At 37.9% G+C, this 27,719-nt stretch overlaps 4 protein-coding genes across 5 annotated transcripts; 3 read left to right on the top strand and 1 right to left on the bottom strand.

Moving 5' to 3' along the window:
* Positions 1-13,864: 13,864 nt before the first annotated feature.
* On the top strand, positions 13,865-15,635 carry LOC120771393 (zinc finger protein 573). Its single transcript, XM_040099359.1, has 2 exons — positions 13,865-14,530; positions 14,608-15,635. The coding sequence occupies exons 1-2, from the start codon at positions 14,125-14,127 to the stop codon at positions 15,480-15,482; spliced, it is 1,281 nt and encodes a 426-aa protein (XP_039955293.1). The 5' UTR covers positions 13,865-14,124; the 3' UTR covers positions 15,483-15,635.
* A 3,032-nt stretch (positions 15,636-18,667) lies between these two features.
* Positions 18,668-23,394, bottom strand: LOC120771260 (serine protease grass-like). Of its 2 annotated transcripts, none has more exons than XM_040099178.1 (6): positions 23,260-23,394; positions 21,476-21,588; positions 21,103-21,404; positions 19,324-19,514; positions 19,113-19,223; positions 18,668-19,032 (listed from the first exon to the last, which is right to left on the bottom strand). In XM_040099178.1, exons 1-6 carry the CDS (start codon positions 23,270-23,272, stop codon positions 18,704-18,706), a joined length of 1,059 nt encoding a protein of 352 aa, XP_039955112.1. In that variant the 5' UTR covers positions 23,273-23,394; the 3' UTR covers positions 18,668-18,703. The 2 variants fall into 2 exon arrangements, with proteins under 2 accessions (XP_039955112.1, XP_039955111.1); XM_040099177.1 differs by lacking the exon at positions 23,260-23,394 and adding an exon at positions 21,658-21,765.
* A 240-nt stretch (positions 23,395-23,634) lies between these two features.
* Positions 23,635-25,286, top strand: LOC120771086 (probable phenylalanine--tRNA ligase, mitochondrial). The gene is made up of 2 exons (XM_040098911.1): positions 23,635-24,969; positions 25,042-25,286. The coding sequence occupies exons 1-2, from the start codon at positions 23,719-23,721 to the stop codon at positions 25,207-25,209; spliced, it is 1,419 nt and encodes a 472-aa protein (XP_039954845.1). The 5' UTR covers positions 23,635-23,718; the 3' UTR covers positions 25,210-25,286.
* A 102-nt stretch (positions 25,287-25,388) lies between these two features.
* On the top strand, positions 25,389-27,550 carry LOC120771087 (GPI mannosyltransferase 2). The gene is made up of 3 exons (XM_040098912.1): positions 25,389-25,624; positions 25,760-27,374; positions 27,448-27,550. The coding sequence occupies exon 2, from the start codon at positions 25,912-25,914 to the stop codon at positions 27,292-27,294; it is 1,383 nt and encodes a 460-aa protein (XP_039954846.1). The 5' UTR covers positions 25,389-25,624; positions 25,760-25,911; the 3' UTR covers positions 27,295-27,374; positions 27,448-27,550.
* The last annotated feature ends 169 nt before the right edge of the window (positions 27,551-27,719 follow it).

Here is a 27,719-nt window from a genome sequence, read left to right on the forward strand (position 1 = left end):
TTATTATCGATTGTTATAAATTATATTTATCGATATTTTTATTCACAATTTTTCTAAGTTATATTTATCGAAATTTTGATTATTGATTTTTCTTAGTTATACTTATCGAAATTTTTATTTAAAAAATTTTCAATTTATAATTATCAATTATTATTATTTTTCTAAGTTATATTTATCGATATTTTGATTAATATTTTTCTGAGATATAAAAATCGATACTTTGATTAAAGATTTTTCTAAGCTATAATTATCGATATTTTGATTAACGTTTTTTCTAAGATATAATTACTGACATTTTTACTACCGATTACTCCAAGTTATATTTATCCATATCTTTATATAGATTTTTCTTAGTTATACTTATTGATATTGTTATTATCGATTTTTCTTTCAAATTGGTATTGATGTTTATATGAATAAAACAATAAAATTATAAAATATCGATTCATCCATCTTCCCTTGTACTGTTACTGGAAGCTTCCGCCGAGAGTAAGTAGCAAGAGGTTCAGTAAACTACTTGCCCTCAACAGGTTTCAACATACCCTAGTTGTAGGAAGTGCAGTTGGTCATTTTCCACTGAGGTAAAGTGAATTTTTTTAAAAGAGAGTACTCGGCCAAGTTTTTGGGACATAATAAGGTACATTTTCAGCTATAACTTAAGATTTTTTGGACAAAAATATGAGTAGCGGAAACAAAAAAATCAAAGAGAATATTAATCTAAAGGAAAGTCTCTAACCCGCTATGGAAGCGTTTTTTTTTTAATTTCACAAATGGCGGCGGTTTGAACAAAATGTATTAAATTTGGCCCTTTTTTCGACAGTCTATCGTAGGAAGATTTCAAAATAAATGCTTCCATAACGCGATTGAGAATGACGTTGAAAATGTTCTCACCAAATTAGAACTGGATATCTTCAAAACTCGTGGAAACCGTTTGAAGAACACCATTCTGAGAAAAACGCGTTTAAAGATTGGAGTCGCTCGATTTTTCTAAAATTTCATACTGAGACGATCCTTTAAGCTGGATTATATAAAAGATAAATATTTCCGATTCGACCGGTATAAATCTCGATAATAGTATACACATCACTAATGCTCGTCGTCTATCCCAATTATATTAATTTATAAGTATGTTCAGAGAAGACGAGTATATATATGTATATAAATTTATGTGGGTACACAACACATATGTATGTACATATGTATAAAATATTATTAGCACTGAGCATGGAATTTCAGGAAGCATCGTCTTTGCACTTCGTGAAAGCGCGTGAAATATGTACTATATGTCTGAAAATTTAGTTGATGGTGAACTTGTAGACAAGTGGGCTCGTAAAATTTGGAATTTTCTAGTGGGCGACAATGATGGAGGCAACGCAATAAAACATAATTACCGTGAATTTGATTAAATTCGCAAATTTTTCGAATGAACCTTGTAAGAAGTCGATGATAATATAAAGAAAAGATATGAAGATTTGGAAAAGTAAGTCTGATTTCATTTCATATAACATCGTCAATACTACTGTGAGCAAAAAATAGTAAGTTGAGCGTAATTATTCAACAAAGCAGTTCCATTGAATTTTATCTGCCGTACCAAAATTTCTGTTGCCGGAACGTTGAGAATGTTGGAAAAGAGCTTCGGTGATAATGGTTTGTCGCGAGTAAGTATTTTTTATTGATACAAATTATTCAAAGAGGGTCGGGAACACATTGACGACGAACCACGTTTATGACGGACATCAATATCAACTGGTGATCGACACATCAATATAATAATGGACGATTAACAGTCAGAGACCTTACTGACATCGTTGAAATATCGAAAGGTTCAGTGAACACCATTTTGGAAGATCATTTGAGCCTAAAACAGTGAAAGCGCGATTGGTCTTCGGCTCCAAAATCATTCAGTGTTTTTCAAAACAGCGTCGCGTTAACGTCTGTGGAACAAATCCTTCTGACTAGCAGGATGTCAGGAAACGTATTTTTACGCGATTATCCTTGGGTATAGGCTTACCACTCGAAAACAAACGATCAATTGACCGAAAAAGGTGAACCGAAGCCGAAAAAACCACATCAAAGCAGCTCAAAAATAAAGGTTATGTTGGCAGTTTTCTACGATTATTAGGTTGATAATAGATCCGATTTCCTTGCGACTGGCCAAACTGTCAATATGGATGACTATTTAAGTGAGCGAAGCTATTCGTATAAGGAGGCTAGAATTATGGGCCTACAACTCTTGGTTTTTGCACCACGAGCATGCACCGTCGCATACTGCATTGATTCTTCGTGAGTTTTTCGCCAAATTTTCAAACAATATCGTGTTGCAAGCACTATATTTTGATTTTACTTCCGTATGACTTCTAGCCATTCAACAAACTGAAACGACAGCTTCAGAAAAATCGTTTTGGGTCTATGGAAGACATTAAACGTGAATCGTTTTCTACGACTTTACGACTCTACAGGTTTACTATGAGAAGAACGGCATAGATTTTGAAGAAAAAATTAAGAATTTTAAAATTATGAACAAAGTCTTACTATTTTTTGCTCATAGTACCTTGTATAATATAATAGATAATAAGCTTGAGATTACAGAATTCGTGACTTATTTTATTTCAAATGACATTATGACAGCAGCTGCTAAGCTTATCATCACCCAAAACCAAGCTACATTAAATTCCTTTATTTGATTTATTGAAATTTGTAAAAATCTAAAAATAAATTTCGACTTGTAATATATATAGCGAAATAGCCTGTCATTGTTATGAAAATATATGAAAGCAATTAACAGGTATTATATACATACATACATATACATATACATATATATAATATTATTTCGTATGTACATACATATACATATATTGATAATCAAGTAAAAATATTTTATTGAATTTTTTGGAGTGAATGAATGGAAAGAAACTGAAAGCATGAGTCCCGTGTAAAAACATGTGAAATTTTTATATTAAGGGGTCAGTAAGGTAATCTTTTTTCAATTTTTTTTTTGTATTTTCTTTTCCCTTATACTCTTGGAATGAATGTAGAAACCCACTTTACCATTGGAAGGTTTCGAAAAATGCCCAAAAATAATAACGGATCGCTTTATTTATCAACATTTTTTCATGAATCTAGTAGGACCGACAACCATTCACGTACTTTTTAAGAATAATTTTTTTAAATTTGTATTCAGATGATCCAAACATGTGAAACCGTGTACGCCAGTGAACGCGCCAGAAAACGCATCTCATTCACCCAACCATTTCTTCGACAGATGTCATCAAAAAATTCCGAAAAAATTTGCTTATACACTCCACGACATACCTCATGATATGTGAAAAAAGTTCTATTTTAGAACAAAAATATCTATGAAAAAAATGTCAAAAAAACAGGCGAGATTACCCTATTGACCCCTAAAAATTATTATTATTTTTAATTTATATTTTTATAATACAATTTTACTTTATAAGCTAACCAATGAGGCTATGTCATCACTAAAAATAGCAACAAGCTACTTCATTATCAGACAGGGGTTGGGCGCCTAGTCATAGCAGAATTGCTGGCAACTGCAAAACCGATAAGCCAGCCAGTGGATTGGAACCAAGTTTGGTCTCTGTTGCCATCTTGAGTTCTAGCACTGGACCAATGAACCTCGCAGACGCTAGTCAACGACCCGTTCCCGTACGACAGCAGGAAACTTAGTCCTAAAGTAGAACGAAGGAGAACTTCTGAACTACTTTCGCTTAGCAAAGTTCATCTTGTCGAAATCGTAGGAATTCTTACCATTGTCCAATAAGCATTCATGCGGTAAGGTTAACGACCTTCACGGACCCCAGTTATTAAAGTTGTATGGGGGAAGGACAGATGAAAACAATCAGGAAATTTCTCCGCCTCTGTCAAGCCCTTGCCAGACTGAGATTGAAATAACTTGGTACTCTTATCTTGGTTGAACCAGATATATGTATAACAGAAACTGACATTAGCCGTCTCGACAAAGCTTAAAGCGTTTGTCGAATTTTAATTGTCTTATGATATATTCTAAAGGAGTCTTAGATAACACAACATACCGCCTTCTAAGCTGTCCAAATGAGTTCACTGTTAGGATCGTTCTCATAACCTAACCTTACCTAATGTATTTATAATTCCCTGAACATGGCATATTAAGTTTTCTTTGAACTTTGTAATACCCACAGGGAAACATCGGAGACTCTATAAAATATATGTACTATATATGACGAGCTTAGTCGTCTGTCTATTCGAAATTGAAATTTTGCGCACGTTTTTTTTTCTTTTTCAAATAAATTGTTCAGAACCACTATAGTTATATACCTTGACCCTTGTATTCAATAGGTTAGTTTTTGACCCAATCTAATGTACATACATAGCATATACATACGTATATATACAATAATTTGCATGCACGTAAACTAATTTTTATGACGCTTATCAGTCTGCAATTATAATTTATGCGATTAGACGCAACGTGAGCTTCCATACTAGCCATCGCTCTAGTATTACACTGTACAACACTCGACTGTGTATTGGACCAAATTTTTTTTGAGGACGGATCATGATTCAAAAAGTAATTGCTGCATTTTTCGAAATCGAAATATATTCGAATTAAATTTCGCTTCGAATTTCGAATTTCGAAATTCAAAATTTTTTAAATTTCTTTTATTTCAACGGTGTCTAACATTTTTCGGTTTTTAATATTATATGACAGTTGTTGCAAGGTTTCATAGTCGGGTTTATATTTTCGAAATATACAGGATTTGTCCGGAAAGTAATCGGACTGAGTCGATTCAAAAAAATGTATTGAACCAATCGTTACAGTTCTTTAAAAACTTTCAAAATAGGCTCCTTCTGCGTCGTTGCAGCGATGCCAGTGCGGCAACGGAAGGAATAGTCTGGAGAGCCGACGTGCATGCTGCTTGGATCTCCTCTGTCGTTTAAAATGCTTGCCTTTAATCGGCCTTTTCAGGCAAGGAAAAAAAGGCCGGGGGCCGCATCTGTGCTGTAGGGCGGCTACCGAAGCATTGGGATGCCGGCCTTGGTTTGGTAGCTGTTCACAAGAAAGTCTATGTGAGCCGGTGCGTTGTCGTGGTGCAACTTGCAATGGGCTGCGATTCCTTGTCAAACCCGATTGATCCTTCGTTTGAGTCTCTTGAGGACTTCCACGTAAAACTTGGCGTTGACGGTTAGTCCAGGCGGAACAAATTCATGGTGGACGTTGCTTTTGATGTCAAAAAAGACAATGAGCATTGTTTTCACTTTGGATTTGCTTATTCTTTCGGTGTTCATCAGTGACCTCTTCCCGGCCCTCCAAAAAGACCTGGTGCCAATGAAATACACCACTTCTTGCTAAAGCAACATCTGGGTAAGCATGCTTGATTATATCAAAAGTCTCTATCACAGATTTACCGAGCTTCACACAGAATTTAATCGTGTATCTCTGCTCTAACGAACGCTGCGTTCTCGGCTTGCACCATCTGTCTATATTTTTTGAAGATCCGACTTTGAAACCTTCCAGCATCTGTCATATGAGTTTGATCGAAATATATTTTATAGCTTAGAAATAAGTATTTAGAAATAATTTTTTTCCTTATGATTCAAAATCTCAAAACAATTTTTTTTCGTCCAAAGTCCACCCAGCAAAAAAGTCGAATTGACCGTATAGTGTTATGTACTCAAAAGTTTATTGTCATTGTTTTTTTCTTCTTAGTTTTAATATTTCACATTTGTTTAATGTTCAAAATTATTGTCATGTCCTTGACCGCCGTTATCACCCAACACTTGGGTGGCAAAAGAGTGATTAATAAAGAGTGAATGACTTGCTTGTTGTGTGATCGAGTGAAAGATGATTTATTATATTTTGACTGTATAAAAATAACATCCCAATTTCATATGAAGAGTTAATATTTTTAATTTTTAATTCATTAATTTTTTAAAACTAATGTTGATAATTTAAAGTAAAGGACATATAAGCGATAAATTTATTGACTGGTGAGTGTGACCGTCAGCCACTGAGCACATGTGCTTATTAACTGCTAACTAGCGATTCAATATTCAATGTGCCAATGTTTACAAACCGAAGACACACACTTCCTGACAAATATTTAATATTATTAGATATTGTCGATTAACCAAGGTAAGAGAGCACCAGCGTCAAAAAGAAGAAAGGAGCATGAATTAAAACTTTAAAAAGCAGTTTTATGAAAAAATGTCTTGGACATTAATTAATAAAAATTTTCCATATAAAGACTTATTGTTGGTCCATCAGTTTGTATGGTAAATATATGTGGCAACGCCGTATTCACCGCTTATAAGCAACCCTTTGTTACGTTTACAACACCATCCTTTAGCAACGCTGTACTACCTTTTTTCATTCTAGCTGTAAGCAACCCGTTTCCCAGAATCCTATCATTATTCCCTTTTTTCTACAAATCGTCATACCGAACGGACGTGTTCACGGACAACCTTTCGCCTTGTTAAATCATATTTAAGTATTTCTAAATAAACTGGAATTAAACAATAAACTTCCAAATATATAATATAGTGGTCCAATATCCGGGATTAAAAAATGATCAGTTTCTTGGAGAGAAAATGGCCTGTGCAAAATTTCATATCGATAACTCGAAAACTGAGGGACTAAGTCGCGTATATGCCAACAGATGAGCAGAGTAAAATCTACTCAGCTGATCATTTATATAGCAGGTCAATTGAGAAGTCGACTTGACATATAGAGAGAGCTACTAGAACTTAAACCATATGATTTTTAGTTAGCCCTAACCTTCAAACAGCGAGTGTATAAACTTGACAGCTGTCTGATCATTAGTTTGTGAGTTATAACATTTTGAGTGAAGTGACTTTTGTTATTGGGGAAAAATTGTTAAAAAGGAATTTCGCATTTTGATAAAATATTGCTTTTTGAAGGGAAATAATATAGATGGAGCAAAACCTTGGCATGAAGACGCGTTTGCGGACATTGTTCCAAGAAAATCAAGCAGAAAGGATTGGTATGCTAAGTTTAGAAGTGGTGAAATGAGACCGGAAGACGGTGAACGCTGTGGACGCCCAACAGAGGTTGTTACCGACGAAAACATCAGAAAAGTCCACAAAATAATTTTGAATGACCGTAAAGTGGGCTTATTTCAGATATCAGACACTCTAAAGATATCAATTGAACATGTATATAATATCATTGACGCATAATAGGTTAAGAGAAAGCGCTATGCTAAGTGGATGCAGCTCACGCAGCATCTTTTTTTTAACTAAGAACAACGACGAGTTGGTGATTCGGAGCAGTGTTTGGAGATATTAGAGCGTAATAAACCCGAGTTTTTGCATCGATATGTGACGGCGGATGAAACATGGCTCCATCATTTTACTCCGCAGTTCAATCGACAGTCATCTGAGTGGATTGCACAAGACGAACCCGCCACAAGCATGAAAAAACGGAACAGTCGGCTGGCAAGGTTATGGCCTCTGTAATTTGGGATGCGCATGGAATAAATTATATTGACTACCTTGAAAAAGGAATGACCTTCAACAGCGAATGTTAGATAGCGTCCAACTGTTTAAAGAACGAAAACGAACAAGAAAATGGAAGTGCTGTTTCACCAAGATAACGAACGATTTCACAAGTCAGATAAAAAAAAAACCATGAACTGGGATTCGATTTATTTCCGCACTCACGGTATTCTCCAGATCTGGCTTCCAGCGACTATTTCCTGCTCTCAGATCTTAAAGAAATGTTCGCTGGAAATGAATTTTGAGGTTATCTACTTTTTTAAAGAAAATACATAGACATTTCAAATTTAATGGGGAATGTTTCGTTCCGAATGTGGCGATTTCACTTGTTTATATGCCCATTAAGCTAGAAATGAGTCTCATCGCTGGACAAAATTTGGCTCGAAAACGGCGAATCTTTTTTTCAAAAGTTTCTAGAGCGAAGCGATGTCACTTGGGAAGGTGAAGCGGCTTCAGTTCTTGCACAAGCTGTATTTGGTACGGTTTCAATTTAAGATCTCGACGTAAAATGCGCCAAGTCGTTCCGTACATCAGTCCGAGTTGCTACGAACGGCGTCGGATCGACTCGCCACGTCTTCGTCGTGTGCACTCTCAGCTACGGCTGCTATATTTTCTTCACTGCCTGCTAGACGTAGTCGATTCGGTGAAATATTATCCAATAAGGTATGCTGGGTGTCAATAGTCCCATTATGTTGACCATAAGTTGAGCGAAACGCGCGAAACACATTCTTTGCAGAGCATCATTTTTCGTAATAAAGTTAAACGATTTGTAAACTTTGCTCAGGCGTAAGTCTCTCCATGGTAAATGCCAAACAATACTGAAGAAAACTAATTTGACAACTTGACACGACTCACACGGGATCGGTCATAAAAAGCCAATTGAAAAAAGTACCTCTACTTGGATAATCCTTTACATAAGGTATCCGATGTTCCCTTATAGACATGCCAAATATTCTACAAACTAAATATAATTTTATGAAACACATCGTTCCTCACAGCAAAATGGAAGCCTACTATATAATCACATATGCTTTGTAAGCCTCAATGAATACAAAGAATTTTCCACAGAAATTCAAAGTTCATTCAACTGACATAAGGAATAAATGTTATGTTTCATTCATCTGAACACAATTTAGTTATAAATGTATGTACATACGTACAAAGAAATACATACATATTATGTATACTCATGCGGATGTTTTATGTAAATGAGTGATTAATGGAAAGGAAAGTGCTTATCAATTAGCAAGAAGTATAGCCTTCTATACAATGTATATGCAAGCTTCGTCGATTGAATTTGAAACACTTGCACATTTTAATGTACGCGTTAATATTTAATACATTTTTACTGCCTAATTACTTTAACTGTCCAATTTGGAAGCCTTCTTTGGAGAGCGAGTGAGAGAAGATTTTTGCGAACTTTAAGAGCGAATTGATATCTAAAGTGAATACTTCATCTATTCTCATGAATTGCAAAGCTCGTAAGGCTCGTCAGAAGCATGGGAGGAGTCGCTACACTTTATGCATGTATCGTCGTTATTTATGATCATCCGGCTCATTAGGCCAACAGCCGTCCTGCAGTACTTTGGAGACTCTATAAATAAAAATCATGCTTGATCTTGGCGATCTTGCCTTAAGAACAAAAGCATTCCATCACATCATGATTCGCCTGTCCAATTTAAAAATTTTATGGTGTATTGTTTTTAGTGACTTATGTATTACTTGTACTAGTCCACAGGAAATAATCGCACGGCGTCAAATCGCACGACCGAAGCGGCCAATTGACTAAGTTATTTTGTGAGATAATACGTTCAACAAAGTTGGTTTTCAATAAATCGATTGTGACATTCGCTGTGTGCGCTGTGCTTGTGGCGTCACCTTATTGGAACCACATATTGTCCAAGTCGATACCATCCAATTCGGGCCAAAAATATTCGGTTAACATCGAGCGGTAGCGATTCCCATTCACTGTAATGTGCCGGTCTTGATCATCACTGACGTCGCCGGCCCATAAACCGCACCAAACCAAACCCAATTTTTCTAGAAATGAGCCTCATCGCTGAAGATGATTTTTCGATGAAAATACGCATAATTTTCAAGTTGTTGCTCTGCCAAACTCACGAACATACGACGATTCAGGTGGTCAAGCGGCTTCAATTCTTGCGTCAATTTGATCTTGTAAGGATGTAGGCTAAGATCTTTTCGTGAAATTCGCTACAACGACCTCACAGAGATGCCCAATGCTTGAGAACGACGTGTGAGCGACTGATTTGGGTCTTCGATTATGACGACCATACATAGGACGTAGCGCTCTTAAAGGTGAGGCCACTGACTTCGAATTTCGGTAGTAAATTTTATTAATTTCGACACGTTGTTGGATCTTATATCTTTCCATGATGGCGTCGTTCACTGTCCCTATTGGTCTACTTTTGTAGCTCTTTATTGTGAAACACTATACATACACTACATATAACATAATATCCATGAAACCTCATTTTAAAACCAAGCAAGGACCCAACCTTCAATAATTATTTTTTATAACAAATTTTGAAGAAACATCAAAATATTTTTGTGAGGTGAGCCTACTTGCTGTCTAATCCTGTACAATTTCAGTACATAAGATTTATAAGTCGATCCATTTCAGTAATTTTTTAAGAGCATTGCACAATAATATTGAGTTCAATTCCATTCGTCATACGGAAAATTCTAGTGCATTAGTACAAGTATAACCTTTACCCTGTCGCATTTATTTCAGGAAATCATTATGTAAACAAAACTATCGCACACTTTAGGATCATAATGCCAATGTATAAGTACTCAAACACGAGTATTGTGAGTCAGTTTGTAGTTAATTGTTAACCAGTTGGAAAATTTAACCCTAAATGTCGGAAAGGTTTTCCAAAATATACGAAGTTTGCAATAAATGTCGACTTTTAAGTACCGCAAGACCAGTTTTTGAGTTTTGTGAGCAGTTTTTGAGATCACCTTTACTTTGGAGTGGACGGATTACATTTATGTTAGTCATACCTTTTGAATAAAATAATGTTATAGCATGGTATATACGTCAAAAAAATGCTGGCTGAAAATAAATCGTCGAAACTGATGAAAATCGTTCCATAAAAATTTTATCGAAAAGTAGGCTATTTCAAGCCTATCGGCTGATAGTCCGTGCTGACTAAAGGGAAATTCATTGATACCGTTTTCGAGTTCAAACAAGGGTACCTCAATGTAAGCTTAAGCAGGACGAAAAGAAGTGGCTTAGCTATCAATATGAATAAAACTTTTTTTCCAGCAGTTATAAATTCTGTATGCATTATTTCTCCCATTGGGGTCTCTCGACTTCACCCGGTCGAAAAGATAACTTGGGCCTCTTCATAGAACGTTATTATGAAAGTTCTGAAGTTGAGAAGAGGATGAGGAAGACATTGGTTGCCTTAGGTGTTCTTCGAGCGGCTCTCTTTGTACAACGCCAACGGTTTTTTATATTTTTTTTTTTAAGTAGAACTCGTGGTCATACCTTGCAGGTGCTTTACGGCGAAAGTTGCTATCAGACACCAGGAAATTGGATATTTTACATAAAATTCCGAAATCTTTTGTCACTTGAACTATATTGCTGATCACTTCAACCTCTGCGCCACGGAGCCTTCTCCTAGCGATATCTTCCCCGCGCTTTTACTTTCGAGATTTATGGGAATGGGACGAATTCGCTGGAGAAGAGGCGCAGTGTTGTTGAGGAAGTTTTCTGCCAGAAGCTCTCAATCAGATCACCGAAGTGTCTTTTAAGCAAAAGTGGCATTCATGAAGGTAGCAGCAGATGTACTTCTTCGAAGTAAGTCTTCTTTTAGGGATATATGTATGTATGCAGTCACTCCTAAAGCGAAGCTGCTGTACAGACCTTGAGCTGGCTGACAGTGAGCTGAAAACTAGTCAACGATTGCACGAACTCATTAACAATTCTAGCCACTCTTCCATATTAAACTTGTTTGGGTGCCTGACCACAACGGATAAAGCCGATGAGATTGTACGAACCTTACCTCAATTTCTTTAGTATGGACGCTGCGCGAGTTCAGCAAGTGTTGCTCAGATATCAGCACTTGTAGGATTACAAAAGCATTCTGGCGCAGAGTGAAACGAAAAAAGTTCATTGAACTGCCAGCTCGTACCAAGTTATTCGGTATAATTATACGAAACATATCAATTTGTTACGGTCTTTTTGATCTATAACAAACAGTTCCAGATATTATAATGGACAGTCATCTCTAGCTGTCCAAGTGGAACTATTTATGGCCTCATGAGAAGTCAGCTTTCGGCAACAAGGTAGGTTCCAAAGTAAACAGGACTTTTTAAATCTAGCGTCCACTGATGTCTGAGTGACAAAGCCTTTTGGCCCAGAGTGAAACATAAAGAGTCCATTGATCTGTTAGCTGGTACAAGTTATTCGGTATAATTATACGATACATATCAATATGTTACGGTCTTTTTGATCTATAACAAGCAGTTCCAGATATTATAATGGACAGGCATCTCTAGCTGTCCAAGTGGAAGTATTTATGGCCTCATGAGAAGTCAGCTTTCGGCAACAAGGTAGGTTCCAAAGTAAACAGGACTTTTTAAATCTAGCGTCCACTGATGTCTGAGTGATGCATTAGAATCTGCTATCTTTTATTTCATCACCCGATATTTCATAGATTTGAAGTGAAGTTATTGCTTTTTAAGTGTCAGTATGTTTGTGTTATCGGTGCGAAAATGAGCTTCGAACAAAGAGAAAACATTAAATTTTGTTTTAAAATTGCTAAAACTTTTACCGAAACATTTCAATTGATGAAACAAGTTTATGACGATGATTGCCTATCCCGTTGCAGAGTGCACGAAAGGTTTCAACGTTTTCAAAGGGGTCGTGAGGACATAAATGACGATCAACATGTGGGCCAATCAAAATTCGTCATCACCGGAAATTCCATCGAAACTGTGCGTTAATTCATCAAAAGTCAGCCGAAATCATCATTGAAATTCATGAATATGGAATTGAACATCTCCAAAACATCGATTAATCGCATTTTGACCGAACATTTGGGCTTACGAAAGGTGTGTGCACGGTTTGTTCGCCACAAATTGACTGACGACCAAAAAATGCTCAGAATCCAACATTCGAAAGACCAAATATTTGACCAAAAATCACATTTTAACCACTAACCAATTCCGGTATTCAGCTGATATGACACCGTGCGACTTCCTGCTTTTCGGAAATATGCATTTGCCCATGAAAGGAAAGCGTTATGCAGACCATAGAGGCCATTCAAAAGGCTTGCACCGGCATACTGGCGGCCATACCGGCCTACGAGCTAAAACACTTGTTCGACATGCTTTTGAACCGTGCAAAAAACTGTATTGAAGCAGAAGGAGACTATTTTGAATAAAGTAAATTGATTTTGCCGAAAAAACCATTTGTTCTGTTTTTTTTTAAGTCCTGTTTACTTTGGAACGCACCTTGTATAATTCTAATAAACCATACGGATTTTTCAGCATTCACTTGTATTGTGACATTGGAGAGAACTCTAAACTCTGGATTTGCTAACCAGACCCTAAGGCATCGTAATGACCCTCAGCTCCATTGTTGTAGCAAGCGGATCCTGACAGATCTCTCTACAATCACATAGTTTAATAATTTCCGATAGGGTAAAGCATCAATGTTTTTTTCAAGCATTTTCTATTAAACGCTTAGTGATTAATCATAAGCAAATAATCAATTAGTGTAAACAGCAATGAAAACAAGAAGCAATCTAGATGCGCCAATGTATATAAACAGATTTGCATTATCAGCTAAAAGTCAGCTAATTAATGTCGTAAAGTAGAATGAGAGGAAAATTCCCTGTGATAGCAGAGCGTTGCGTTGAGCTCGATTAGCTGCCAAGTAAAACACTTTTTATGCAAAATAGAAACAAAATTGAAAGAGTTGCATATCAATTCAAAACAAAATATGTATAAAAAAAAATTTTAAATTTTTATTTATAAGCACACAAATTACAAAAATAACAATAGCTGCCAGATAAACCCCTCAATGCACACGAGAGTTTATCAACAAACGAAACACAATCTATGCTGCGTATCTCGGCTGCTTATCAGCCGTAAACGAAACTTGCGCGCCGAACTCTGGAATCGTTGCTTATCTCACGGCATTGCCGATTTTTCGCAGCATCAGCAGCTGAGCTAGCGGTCAAGGGCTATCAAGCGCAAACATTTGCTAAACATTGTGAATGCAAGTGAGCTGTAACGACAATAATAACAATACAAATAACAATAACAATAGCAAGTTGGGAACGCTGTCATCCACGTTTGTGTTATCACTACGCGGTGACCTTAGATTATGCTGCTACTTTCGATGTTCGAGAGCCGGCTGCTGGTCAATCGCTTTCATTTGGCATTATAGTAGCGACCGCGGCGTTGAGAGTTACGGCTAGAATGCCTTGACGGACTAGTCAAGACTGGTTTCGAGCAACTCGTGAATAACAAATGCAACTAAAATCGGAGTTACGTGGAAAAAAGTGTGAAACTAGTGTTTTTGTTAGAGTCCCGCCATAACTGAAATATACAGTAAATGCGACGATGAGTTTTCAAATTTGCCGTTGTTGTTTGCGCGAGAATCCTGCCGCTACATATGGCATTTTCGATAAAATTAGCTTCAGTGATTGTGTTAGTAACGGTAATTACAGCGTTGATGGTAGCATAAGTTTGCGTGCCGCCTTACTGAGCTGTGCGCCGAATCTGCATGTCGAGCACGATGACGGACTGCCGGATGTCATATGTGAGCACTGTTTTGTACGTTTACGCGACGCAATGGAGTTCCGACGGCGTTGTGAGGATAGCGAACGTGAACTGCAGCGCCGTTATGCGGATACGGAACGCGCCATAGAAGAGGCGCTACAAATCATCAACATGATGGATACTAAGGGTCAACAAGGCATCGCAGATTTGGGTTGTGTGACTGGTCTGCATTTAACTGGCGACTTGGGTAAGCCAAATTTGAAAATTAAAATGAAATGAACATACGTAAGCCTGATAGAAAGTGAAATACCACTCGTTTTTTAGGTCCAAATGAGCTCGCCATGTTGGATGATCTCTTGCAATTGGAAGAGCACAACATCGGACCGCTGCCAGTGAGTGCACAGCATATAACAGCGGTAGAACAACCGCCACCTTTAACGGGACTCATGCATGGAGCAGTGAAGGATATGCGTTTACTCAACGATACGACAACAATGGAATTGAAAATACAAATGCCTGTTTGCAACGTTGAGCCGGATATAAATGACGAAGCACCAGCAAGTCCGCAACATACCGACAGCTCAGCCTCACATACAGACAGCTCACAGGAGTGTACGCCAAAGTCGTTGCATCCCTGTTCCGAGTGCGAAAAGAAATTCACACGCAAATTCCAGCTAAAACTACACATGATCTCCGTGCACAAGTTGGGCGATGGACTGCAGTACGTATGCAAAGAATGCTGCAAAACCTTCGCTTCACGTCACAGCCTTAGCTATCATCAGCGTTCGGTACATTCGGACGAGCGGCCATTTGCATGCACGCACTGCGATCGTCGCTTCGTTTTGCGCACACAACTCTCATCACATCTACGCATACACACTGGTGAAGCCAAGCCGCGCATCTTCGAGTGTCCGGTGTGTGACAAACGTTGGCCCACCAAATCGGTCTTGCGCACGCACATGCGCTCCCATGTCGTAACGCAAGAGCGTCCCTTTAAGTGTGGTCAATGCGAGAAGGCGTTCTTTACGCGCGGTCATCTGACCTCTCACCTGCTGGTACATAGCGGTGAAAAGCCATTTTCGTGTCCCACTTGCGGCAAGTCCTATCAGTGTGTGGGGAATTTGAATAATCATATGGCGCGGCAGCATGACTTCGAACGCAGCTTGGCACGGAGTCGCAGTACGACTGTCGAGATCTAGGAAATATATGTTAACATTTCATTATACTCATATAGGCATTATTATTGATATTACCATACTTCTAATTAATCGGTTTTTGTACTTACCAGATTTTATATACTGTCTGAGAATTGTTTGTTTTGAAGTATTAAATGCAGTGTTTTTTATTCCCAATTTCCTGGTATTTATTAATATAGTTTATGGACGTATACAAGATAGACTTGGCAGGTGGAACCCGAAAGACTTTTTCAACAGTCAGAAACATATAACATCCGATACTGATATACAGGGTTTGACCGGAATGTAATAGGACCGATTTTCTTCCGTCACAACTGTACTTCGAAGCGTGCGCGCACCGACTGGTTTCGGTAGAGGGCGTTCCTAGCTAGCGAACGAGCGGCTAGTCAGTTGTCTCCGAGCACCTGGAGAGTCAGGAGAAACATTTTCGCGCGACGTGTTTCTGTGAGTGTTGCAAGCTGGCAATGCAGCGTTCGTTAGAGCAGAGATATGCGATTAAATTCTGTGTGAAACTCGCTAAATCTGGGACAGAGACGTTTGACATGATCAAGCATGCTTACCCAGATGTTGCTTTAGCAAGAAGTGGTGTATTTCGGTGGCACCAGGCCTTTTGGGAGGGCCGGGAAGAGGTCGCTGATGAAGACCGGAAGAATGAGCAAATCCAAAGTGAAAACAATGCACATTGTCTTTTTTGGCATCAAAGGCTTCCTTGGCGTTGACGGTTTGATCAGGAGGAAAAAAATCCATAGTGGACAATTTTTTTCCTCCTGATCAAACCTTCAACGCCAAGTTTTAGGTGGAAGTCCTCAAACGAAGGATCAATCGGCTGCGACAAGACATCGCAGCCGATTGGAAGTAGCACCACGACAACGCCCCGGTTCACATAGCCCTTCTTGAACTGCTACCTAACCAAGGCCGTCATACCAAACCTTCCGCAGCCGCCTTATAGCCCAGATGCGGCCCCTGAACTTTTTTTGTTTCCTTGCTTGAAAATGCCTATGAAAGGGGATCCAAGCAGCATGCACCTCAGCTCTCAAAACTATTCCGGAGAATGCCTTCCAAGACGCCTTCAATGCTTGAAAATCGCGCTGACAGCGCTGCATAGACGCAGAAGGAGCCTATTTTGAAAGTTTTTAAAGGATTGTAACGATTGGTTCAATACATTTTTTAAAATAGACTCAGTTCTATTACCTTCCGGACACAGCATCTCATAAAATTAATTTTCAAGATTGGTACAATATTTTTTATGATCGTCTGAAATTTTATCTCCACAAGTTAGATAAATGCCAAATTTCTTTAAGTTGCGAACAGTTTGCCCGGCGATTTATGCCATGAAAAAAGCTGAACAACGGGTTTGCTAAAATTTTATGTTCCCCATGGAAGCTTAGCTACGGAATTCTTGAAAATGTTGCAGAAGTGTTTTGTGAAGTCTACTTTATAACGAACATTGGCTACGGTAGGCCAATGAGCCACGCATAGACCAGTTTTGGTCTTTTGCGATAACAGATGAAGTTCAGTTACTCGTTCACAAGGAGTCCATGAGGAGTAGTCATCCTTTGGATGCCTGCGATTGACGCGAATTTAACAGAATATATGGCCTCACTGTCGATACCTCTTCCAGGGTTTCATACCGTGGAGACCCCATATGCTTACAGCGTAGACTTGCCTATGTTGTGTTGGTACCAGAAAATTAGCAAAGATTCTCAATATCGCTTATGGATCGGCTCAACTCATTTTGTTTTGTTTTGTTTTAGAGACGAAGCGGGTCAACGCTAGACTCATACCAAAAGAACTGAATTTTTTTCCAAAACGACGTCAAATAGAGGTCGCATAAAAAAAAACATATTGATAACATAGCTGAGAACCCTATATTTAGTAGAAACGAAGGACTAGAAATATATAAAAGACACTGATGAGCATTCCAACCGAGGCTAATAACTAGTGTATTGGCTGGGGAACTTACTTTCAAGGCGATAATCAAACTTGTAATAAAATACCGGAAAAAGTAGTTTGAATGTCAGTCCAGATGAAATTTAATCAGATATTATACGTAATGTATTCGTGAATCTTGGTCTTACAACGAACTCGTAATAACATAACTGTGTATGAATCCGAGCGAATCCGATCTTATACAAAGTAACGTATTATAAAATCCTTTCACTCCCGATATAAATTACAAAAATCGCAATAAACCAGTAAAGGAATACTCCAGAGGCATTAAATCTTATACCCGACCATCAAGATATGAGATCTGCTTCTACTTTATTGGCGTAGACACCACATACGCGGTTATAACCGAGTTTACGAGAGATTTTTCATAAATTCGGACGACATGATCTAGCCAGCGTCTCTTAATTCGCTGAACTATGTCAATATCGTCGTATATCTTGTACAGTCATCGTTCCATCGACAGCGGTATACGCCGTTGCCAATGCGCAAAGGACCATAAATCTTCCGAAAAACTTTTTCTCGAAAATTCGTAACGCCGACTTATCAGATGTTGTCATCGTCCATGCCTTTGCACCATATGTATAGCAGGACGCGAATGATGAGTGACTTGCAGAATTTGGTCTTTGTACGTCGGCGATGTCATCGGAGTACGCCAACAGTTATTTACTCTTGTAGAAGATTGTACTTTCTCTATTCAGCTCTGCAACACGAATTATTTACTCCAGCAGTAGTGGAAAAAGTCGCATAATAGGAAGTCGCCTTGTCTGAAACGTCGTTTCGAATCGGTGAGCATTAATCTTTCTCACAATACTCTCGATAGAACCTTTTATGCGATGTTGAGGAAGCTTATCCTGTGGTAGTTAGCGCAGATTGTGGGGTCTACATTTTTGTGGATTGGGCAGAGCACATTTGCATTCGAATCGTCAGGCATGCTTTCGTCCGACCATATTCCACAAAGAAGCTGATGCATGCTTCTTTTTTGAATAGCTTGGCCGGTAAGCCATGGGCCACCACGGCGGGCGAAACTTACCCTAGACCCCATATAATTTACAAACCTTATGCATCTGAAGGTATTTCCCTAGACTCGAACTTATCTCTTCATTTCTTATTTTAACATAAAGTTCCGTCAGTACCTGAAAATGTGCCCCTGCTTTGGTCCTTGAAAATTGCGAGAGTATTTAATGTGCGATTACAACCCTATACGGTGCTACATTACTTTTACTTAAATAAAATATAAATTGGGTAACTTAATCAAATACTTTATTATGGCGATATCATTTTAAAATAGTATTCGTTATCCACGGCATGGAATCGGTGATATTTTCGTATGCATATGGTATTGAAGTTAACTTGCCACATACTTTACCACCCAGGGAAACCAAACCAACTTGCGTATAATGTTTTCGCCAGAACCTGCCCCTCATATACTTGGTTTCCCAAAATATGGGGCTACCAGAATCGCCTTGACAAGAAACCGTATGGTTTGCACCAGACTTAACACAGAGCTTGGACTGATCTATATCATAGAATGAGTGTAATTTTTGGCAAATATCCAAAGCTTCGAGTTTGAGATAACCTTTCTGTAGAATATCAGAACCGCGCACTATATATATGTATATGTGTAAAGGAAAGAGAACATTATTATTTTATATAAAAATATTTGCGCACAATTTTATAACTTACCGTCATTACTTTCGGTTAGTCCCCAACCGGCTAACACTAAATTATCCGTTGGCAACATAGCGTAATCACTTGGTGATGTTGGCAAACAAATGGGTTTGATATGATGGTAAGCTTAAGGAAAAGATTATATAAAAATGTTTAATAGTAATGAGCAATAATCAGGATTAAACAAATATAATTTCATGACTGAGTAATAAAATTGCATATCTACCTTGAAAGTCGATAGCTTCTTCAAGTTTTATCAAAGCAATATCTTTGTGCTTGTTCACCGCGTTGTAGTCGGGATGTATAAACGGTTTCTGGATTGGATCTATACGAAATTCTACAAATGTTTGACAATAACCGATGGATAAGCAATCTTCTTCGGTCATCAGGTCATGTTCACCCAGGCGCACAAATTGTCTGCAAAAATATATCGAAGAAAATAATATCATAAAAAACCGATGAAAATAATTTCACGTGAAGTCTACTTATTTCATATATGGATATTGCTAGCGGGTAATCCAAGTAGAGATACTTTTTCAATAGTCTTTTTTGACAGATCACGCTTGAGTCGTGTGAAGCTGTCAGGTTATTTTTAGCAATTCATCATGGAAAGACTTATGACTGAACAACGTTTACAAATCGTTAAACTTTATTATGCAAATTCACGTTCTATAAAGAATATGTTTTGCTGGCTTCGCTCAACTTATGGTCAACATAATCGGCCTACTGAGTGTGCTATTCGCAACACCATCACTCATCTTGTGACTCAGCATTCATTATTGGATAATATTCCACCGAGTGGACCACGTCCCGGACGTAGTGAAGAAGATATAGCAGCCATAGCTCAGAGTGTACACGACGAAGACCGTGGCCAGTCGATTCAACGCCGTTCGCAGCAACTCGGACTGACGTATGGAACGACTTGGCACATTTTACGTCGAGATTTTTAATTGAAAGCGTACAAACTGAAGAACTGAAGCCGTTCGACCTTGCCAAAAGACATCGCTTCGCTCTAGAAACTGTTGAAAAAAAATCCGACGTTTTCGAGCCAAATTTTGTTCAGCCATGAGGCCCATTTCTGGCTCAATGGGTATATAAACAAGCAGAATTGCTGCATTTCGTACAAAGAGCAATCTAAAGAGATTCTGGAGCTGGCATTTAATTCAGAAAAAACAACCGTTTGGTGTGGTTTGTGGCCCGTTGAAATCATCGGTCCATACTTCTTCAAAAACGATATTGGTGAGAACGTAACCGTCAATGGTGAAAGTTATCGTGCTATGATAATCGACTTGATTATTGATTGATGTTTTAAATTGAAGCTCGTGACCTCGGCGACTTTTGGTTTCAAGAAGACGGCGCCACTTCCCACACATCGCATCAATCAATGGATTCATTGAGAGAACACTTCGATGAGCAAATAATTTCACGTTTTTAGCCGATCGATTGGCCACTAAGATCCCAGAGATATCACACTGTTAGACTTTTTCCTGTGGAGATATGTAAAGTCTATTCGGACAATCTCGCTTCGATTCAGGCCTTGGAGCAAAACATCACGTGTGTCATTCGCCAGTTACCAGTGGAAATGCTGATTTCGAAAATTTGACTCAATGAATGGACTATCTGAGACGTAGCCGTGGTCCGGCTTAATCTTGAAAAAAATATATGTGACCTGGTCTACGAAAAGGGAGCTAACGTGCAAAAACTAGTTTTCTGGGAATAGTTGTTAAAAATAATCGTCAGTTTCTCGTTATCTCATTAATTGTTCTCCTTTATTTTTGACACCTAAGCCCTCTTTCCGTAGACCAGGTCACATATATGTATGCCAAAGAATGTTCTTTCGCATGATAATAAACATTCTCCATTAAATGTGAAGTTTCTGTGTTTTTTCTTTAAAAAAGTAGGGAACCTCGAAATGGATCACCCTTTATTATTCCATCGATTATTTTTGTTCACACCTATCAAAAACTTCATTCATTTTGTTCCATGCACACTGTAGAATACTTACAAATTATTCTGAATGCAGTGAGCCGCTGTCAAAACGAAGCGTTCTGTTATTACAGAACCGCCACACATTGTATTCTTCTCAGAACTGAGTAGTAATGCTATCCACGGAAATTCACCTAGCATAGCATCTATGCCATTAGCAACGCGAGTATCCTCCACATTCCCACAATCGTGTTGATTGAGTAAAGCGAGACCACGAGGATTTATGGTTTCCTTTTCCAGTATTGTGGCAGGTGTTGTAGTTCTTCTAGTGGTTCTTATCGGACGATATGTTGGCCTTAAACAGCATACAACATCACCACTCTAAACAAATATTCCAAAGTTATTTATAAATTGCAAAAGAAAGAAAGCCAAAATGCAATGAATATCCTTACAAGTCCAGATTTTTCGCAATCTGCGTTGTATCTAACCATCTCCATTGGCCATGCACAGTCTTCAGAGAAAGAACATTGTCCAATGCGGCCATTTGCTTTGCAATAGTAAGCGTCTTGAAAATATTTTTAAAAATAAATTAAAAATAATATTTTTTTTTATTTCTCGCGTTTATTCAACTCACCAGCACTGTGAAAATTATAACAACAACAAAATAAGAGAATTACAGCCAATAAACGTAGGTTAAGGCCCGCCATTATAACAACCGCACAAGCTGATTACTCTTCGAAAACTGCTTGGAGTTTTGCAAATACAGAGTCTTATATGAACATGGTACTCAAGCGTTGGTCTGAGTACGTTCAGTTCTCAGTAGAGATAAGCCGTATTTATTAATTATTGAAAGCTCTCATTGGATAGACATTCCAATGATAAGCCAGTATTTCCCAGAATTTGCCAATATAAATATATATTTTTGAAATATTTTTCTCCATAAATGTGGTTTATAAATAAAATTCAGTGATTCTTTAGTTGAGTTGTTGGTTATTTCAACCATTTTCCAGATATAGATACGGGAAGAAGTAAGAGAACTTGAATCACGGTTGCGAAATAATTCGTTTGTTCGATTCGCCAGCCGGCAAAATCAAGCCAAAAATTTGGAAGTATTTCATGTATGGAAAATTCTCTCAGATCTCTAATCTCTCTAATCAACAACCAATGGGAAGAGTCTTAAAAATGAGATACTCGCCGTATGAAATAATCAGCAAATTAGAGTAAAATTAGTAAAATGTCATGTAACGATCAAAGCCTGTTTTGGAGCGGTAAGTAAAATGAGCGCGCAAATTTTTGTAATGCTGAGAAGCTAAAAATATTCGCTAGAAAATTTATGTACGAATTATCACTATATTGTTGTAACAAAGATACGGACTCGCTTTTGCTCAGCAAAGTATTACCGTCAACAAACACAAGGAAGGTTCGACGTTGAGAAGCTGCAATCACAACCGACTTCAGCTCTCTCATCAGCAACTCGGTATAAGGGAACTGTGGAATGACATACCAAGCTCCTTACGTTCAGCTGCAAGGGAAACCATTGGTTTTCGGGAAGGTCGAAAGGACAGCTAACAGGATGAGGACTGTCGTGTCGCAGTGGAGATAAAACGGACAGCCTTCCTCGCAATGTTTGCGATCGACCACAACTGGGCGGGGTGTGATAGATATCGAGAGTTGAAGAGAGAAGCGAGATGAATGTGCAGACAAAAAAAGAAAGGGGTACTTGAGTAAATGACCGACAGAGGCAATGCTCGAAAATTCTACGTAAAGATGTGGCGAGTAATGGGAAGGTTTCAAGACAGTAGCATACTCTTATGGGAGCCAAAGCGGTGATCTAGTGACTGATGGCCAGAGCATACTGAAGGTATGAAAGGAACACTTCGCCATCCTGCTTAACGGCAGTGAAAGTGTAAAACCTGGAGATGGCGAAGCCAATTCCCCAATCGATTATCGGTCAACAAAGAGGTTCGAACAGCAATTACTCGTCTGAAGAACTTAAAGTCTTATCGAACGTAATGTGTGAACGACGGTCAACAAACTGATTGGACCTTATCAGTGTGGCTTTAGATCTGGAAAACTAACGATCAGACTTTCCCCTCACACCAAATCTTGGAAAAGGCCAGTGTAAAGAAAATCAACACGCACAATCTCTTCGATGATTTTAACTTTTAATTATATAATATAATATAACAAACAGTCGGCGTACTTATATGACGTCAAGCCAACCGTACATACTTACATAGGAAATTCATTGTAATTAGTTCATGCAATGTAAGAACCGTTTCATCAATTTTTAGAACCCAGCCACTTTATGTTTATTTTGCTGATATTTTCACCATAAAGTAAACCCCGATTGAAGCCGCTTTAAAACTTAATAAACAGATCAAAATTATTTGCTATGATTTAAATATCATATAATTTATATTAGATTCATTTAAGTTGCTTATGTTAATATTTTTATTGTTTTTAGTGACATTTATCATTTCAAATGCCTTAATACCGGAACAAAACAAGCAATTTCCCGTTACTTCCAGTTGTAAAGTAATTCCTCGAAAATGCCTCTATTTTGACAAACGTCAGAATAAGCATCAGCTGTTCGTGTATGTCAAACAGGTGATGTAACTAAAAAACAAAACAATTCCTGTATTATTATTTATAACATTAAAGTAAACTCAGACGCGTTCATTTAAAATTAAACATGTTAATTATACGCCAATGGCGTCAGCTAAATGGAGCAACTCCATCAACGTCCAGGAATTGGTTATGTCTACAAACCGGTCAACAATACACAAGAGCTAAACAATGCAGACAACACCGGCAAATGGCCACCAGTGTCGGTGCCGCAGATGCTAAGGCCAGTTTAGAAATCGATGGCAAAATTTATCCAACAGACGATTGGACAAATGTCACGCCAAAAATATTATCCTATTTGGGTGTAAACAAACATTTGCAGCGCAACCATCCGCTTTCAATTATACGTCAACGCATTATTAATTATTTCTACGCCTGCTACAGAAACTCACGCGGTAATCCATTATTTTCGGTTTATGATAAGTTAAGTCCTATTGTGACAGTGGAGCAAAACTTTGATAATTTACTATTTCCCGCCGATCATGTAAGTCGTAATAAGTCAGATTGCTATTACATTAACCAAAATCAAATATTGCGTGCCCACACCACCGCACATCAAGCAGACCTAATTGCTTGCGGTCTAGATAATTTTCTGGTAACTGGTGAAGTGTACCGACGTGATGAAATTGACTGCACCCATTATCCTGTGTTCCATCAATTAGATGCAGTGCGATTGGTTACGAAGGACACACTTTTTGGTCGTAATCTAGATTTGGAAATTTTTGAAAATGATTGGCAATTCAAATTAAAAGATGCTCCAAAGCCTGAAACATCTTCAAAATGCTTGGATCAAACGAAACAAATGTGCCATACACTTGAAGCAGTTAAATTGATGGAACACGAAATGAAGGATGTGCTGGTGGGGCTAGCACGCGATTTGTTTGGTGCACAATTGGAATATCGCTGGGTGGACACATATTTTCCCTTTACACAACCTTCCTGGGAGTTGGAAGTACTTTATAATGATAAATGGCTTGAGGTACTTGGATGTGGTATTATGCGTCACGAGATTCTTCAAAGATCAGGAGCTCACAATAATATAGGCTATGCTTTCGGTTTGGGTTTAGAGCGTTTGGCAATGGTGCTCTTCGATATACCTGATATAAGGCTATTTTGGTCAAATGATAGTGGATTTCTTAAACAATTCAATGAAGACAATTTGCATAAACTACCTAAATACAAACCCATCTCCGTTTACCCGCAGTGCAGCAATGATCTTTCATTCTGGTTGCCTCTAGGCGTAGATGTGGATGCTGGTTTTGCTTGTAATGATTTTTACGATCTTGTGCGTTCAGTGGCCGGTGATGTGGTGGAACAAGTGAGTTTTAAAAAACGTCTATTTTTTTAATTTTATATAGCTTATCACGTTTAATATTTCTTTATCTTACAGATTAGCTTGGTAGATCGCTTCAAGAATCGTAAAACAAACAAATCTAGCGTATGTTTCCGTATAGTCTACAGGCATATGGAGCGCACCTTGACGCAAGCAGAGGTCAATGAGATACACAAAAGCATAGCTAATGGTTGTGTGGAAACCTTTAAAGCAGAAATTCGATGAAATGCAAATGGTTTTGTAAATAAACTATTTAATATTATTTGAAAACAAACTTTTCGTTTGTTAATTATAGATCGGAATACCAGATATATAATTTTTAAATAATTAATTGTTAATTTTGTTAGAAATGTTAATAGCAAGAGTATAAACTTAAATAATTAATTTAAGTTTTATTTTCATAAAACTTATTATTGTTATATTTTGTTTTTCAATTTATGTATCGATAAGGTGGCATCGCTAAGTTTACATATAATAATTGGGAAGCAAACGTCATTTGGGTAGAACCGGCTGAGCTTTTGTTGTGGCACGTTAAGGAAAGGGTTTGCGATAATAAATAATTAATATTACATTGAAAGAAGTTCAAATAAAGGTTTGGTTCTAAAGGTTCGGTTTTCCACAGTATTGGTCTTTCACAAAGGTAAGTGCACCTTTGTGGCAGTTGTTAGTGCGAAAAGGCATCACATTTTTGTCCATGACATATCACCTGACAATCTGACCGGCATTTAGACTTCTTTAATCTTATTTAAATATATCAAATTGTTTACATATCCAGCAGATATAACTAATTTTGGGCCGCAGTGCATCGAAACAGCCATAACCTAAATGAACAACAACATAGTGCTACCACGAAGTATTAACGTCATCAATATTAACTTATCGCATCTTAATCGTTGATTCATTATTGCCTTAGTTACCTCATAAAAAATGACTGAGAAAATAACGAAATTAGCGCTAGCTAGTCGAGTGATTATATTGGTGTTACAGCTACTTGCAAACCACCTGATGCCTGATCACAAATCAGATGTATTTCGAACACCGATTGCACAACAAACTCAACAATATGTAGGAGCACTCGAAAACAACGAATTTAACTCCCAAAATGCCACCGAAAATTCTTGGCTTGATCGCACAGTACAATTTTGCCTTGGCGGCCTACGTCACTGGGATGGCGAATATTTTCTACACATTGCAGAATATTCTTATTCCTACGAGAATACACTCGCTTTCTACCCACTATTTCCGTTAGTGGTACGTGCAGGCGCAAATGCTTTGTATGCACTCAATATGGGCGTGTCATTGCGCAGCTGGTGTTTGGTAGTGGCCGTATTGGTCAATGTATTTTGCTTCTGCAAAGCAGCTAATGCACTATATGCACTCACACAGCGTATTTTTAAGGACCCAAATAAAAGTTGGAATGCGGCGTTATTGTTTTGCTTCAATCCAGCATCGATATTCTTCACTGCCGCCTACTCGGAAGCGCTTTTCTGTTGGTTATCGCTACACTTGATGTTGGAATGCGTTTCCGAATTTCGATTTGCGCGTACCACAGTAACACTGGCACTCTCTATTGTGAGCCGTTCAAATGGTCTACTCAATGCGGGCTATCCTATATATTTTATGCTGCGGCACACCATACTCAAGTCATATCATCGCTGTTTTGCTGCTGTTAAGTTAACACTTTGTCTGATTGGTGCACTAACGCCGCTCACATTCTTCTACTTTTACGCATTCAAACAGTACTGTGTACCACAACATACAGTAGCGCATTCAGAAGCTGTGCTGAACTATGCGCGAGAGAAAAATTACATATTAGCTGGTCATCGAATGCCGCAAAATTCACCGTGGTGTGATAATACCTTTCCATTTCCGTATTCCTACATACAATCACACTATTGGAATGTCGGTTTTCTACGTTACTACGAGTTCAAACAGTTACCGAACTTCATGTTAGCTTTGCCTGTGCTCGCGTTCTTGCTGTATCATTGCTTTACGTATTTTAGAAATTTCATGCGTATCCTACTGCCGCATTATCCCATCATGCAGCTATTAAAAGAATATAAATCGTTGCCTTTTGTACTGCATGCATTGATACTTACACTGTTTTGTACTTTTTTTGTGCACATACAAATATCAACAAGGTTATTGTGCTCGGCTACGCCATGTCTTTATTGGTTTGCTGCCGATCAGCTGCCCAAGACATTTGATCTAATCAAATTGCGGTCAAAAGCTGGATCTATATTAGTATGGTTTACAAGTTACTATTTAATTGGCACAGCGCTCTTTTGCAACAATCTACCTTGGACGTAAGGTAATGGAAAATTTGGACTTTTATAATAAACATAAAACAAATCGTTGCGTATAGGTGTGCGCGTGACAGTGAGAACATTGTAAGTGGCAAATATGATTTTGATAAAAGCTAACAATAATGCCTGCTGTTTATTTATTATATATTTTTTGCAGATTAAATTAATGCAAAGCTTAAAATTACAACATCTTCATCCCATCCTCGGCACTAGAAATGCAACTAGCTGTACGTGCATAGCTGCGCTCATTAACCAAAAAATAATTAAAATAATATTAAATATCAATCAAATTGACTAATTTATTTAGCGCTTAATTTTTAGTTTTTTTTTTATTAATTTATTTATTATGTTTTGAAAGACTAAAGACATTGTACATGTGCGGCCTTATGATAAGGAAGTGAAATTAAGAGTATATAAAAAGTATAATTG

The sequence above is a fragment of the Bactrocera tryoni genome, chromosome 3 (genome assembly GCF_016617805.1).
Source record: "Bactrocera tryoni isolate S06 chromosome 3, CSIRO_BtryS06_freeze2, whole genome shotgun sequence".
In the NCBI taxonomy this organism is placed as follows: Eukaryota; Metazoa; Arthropoda; class Insecta; order Diptera; family Tephritidae; genus Bactrocera; species Bactrocera tryoni.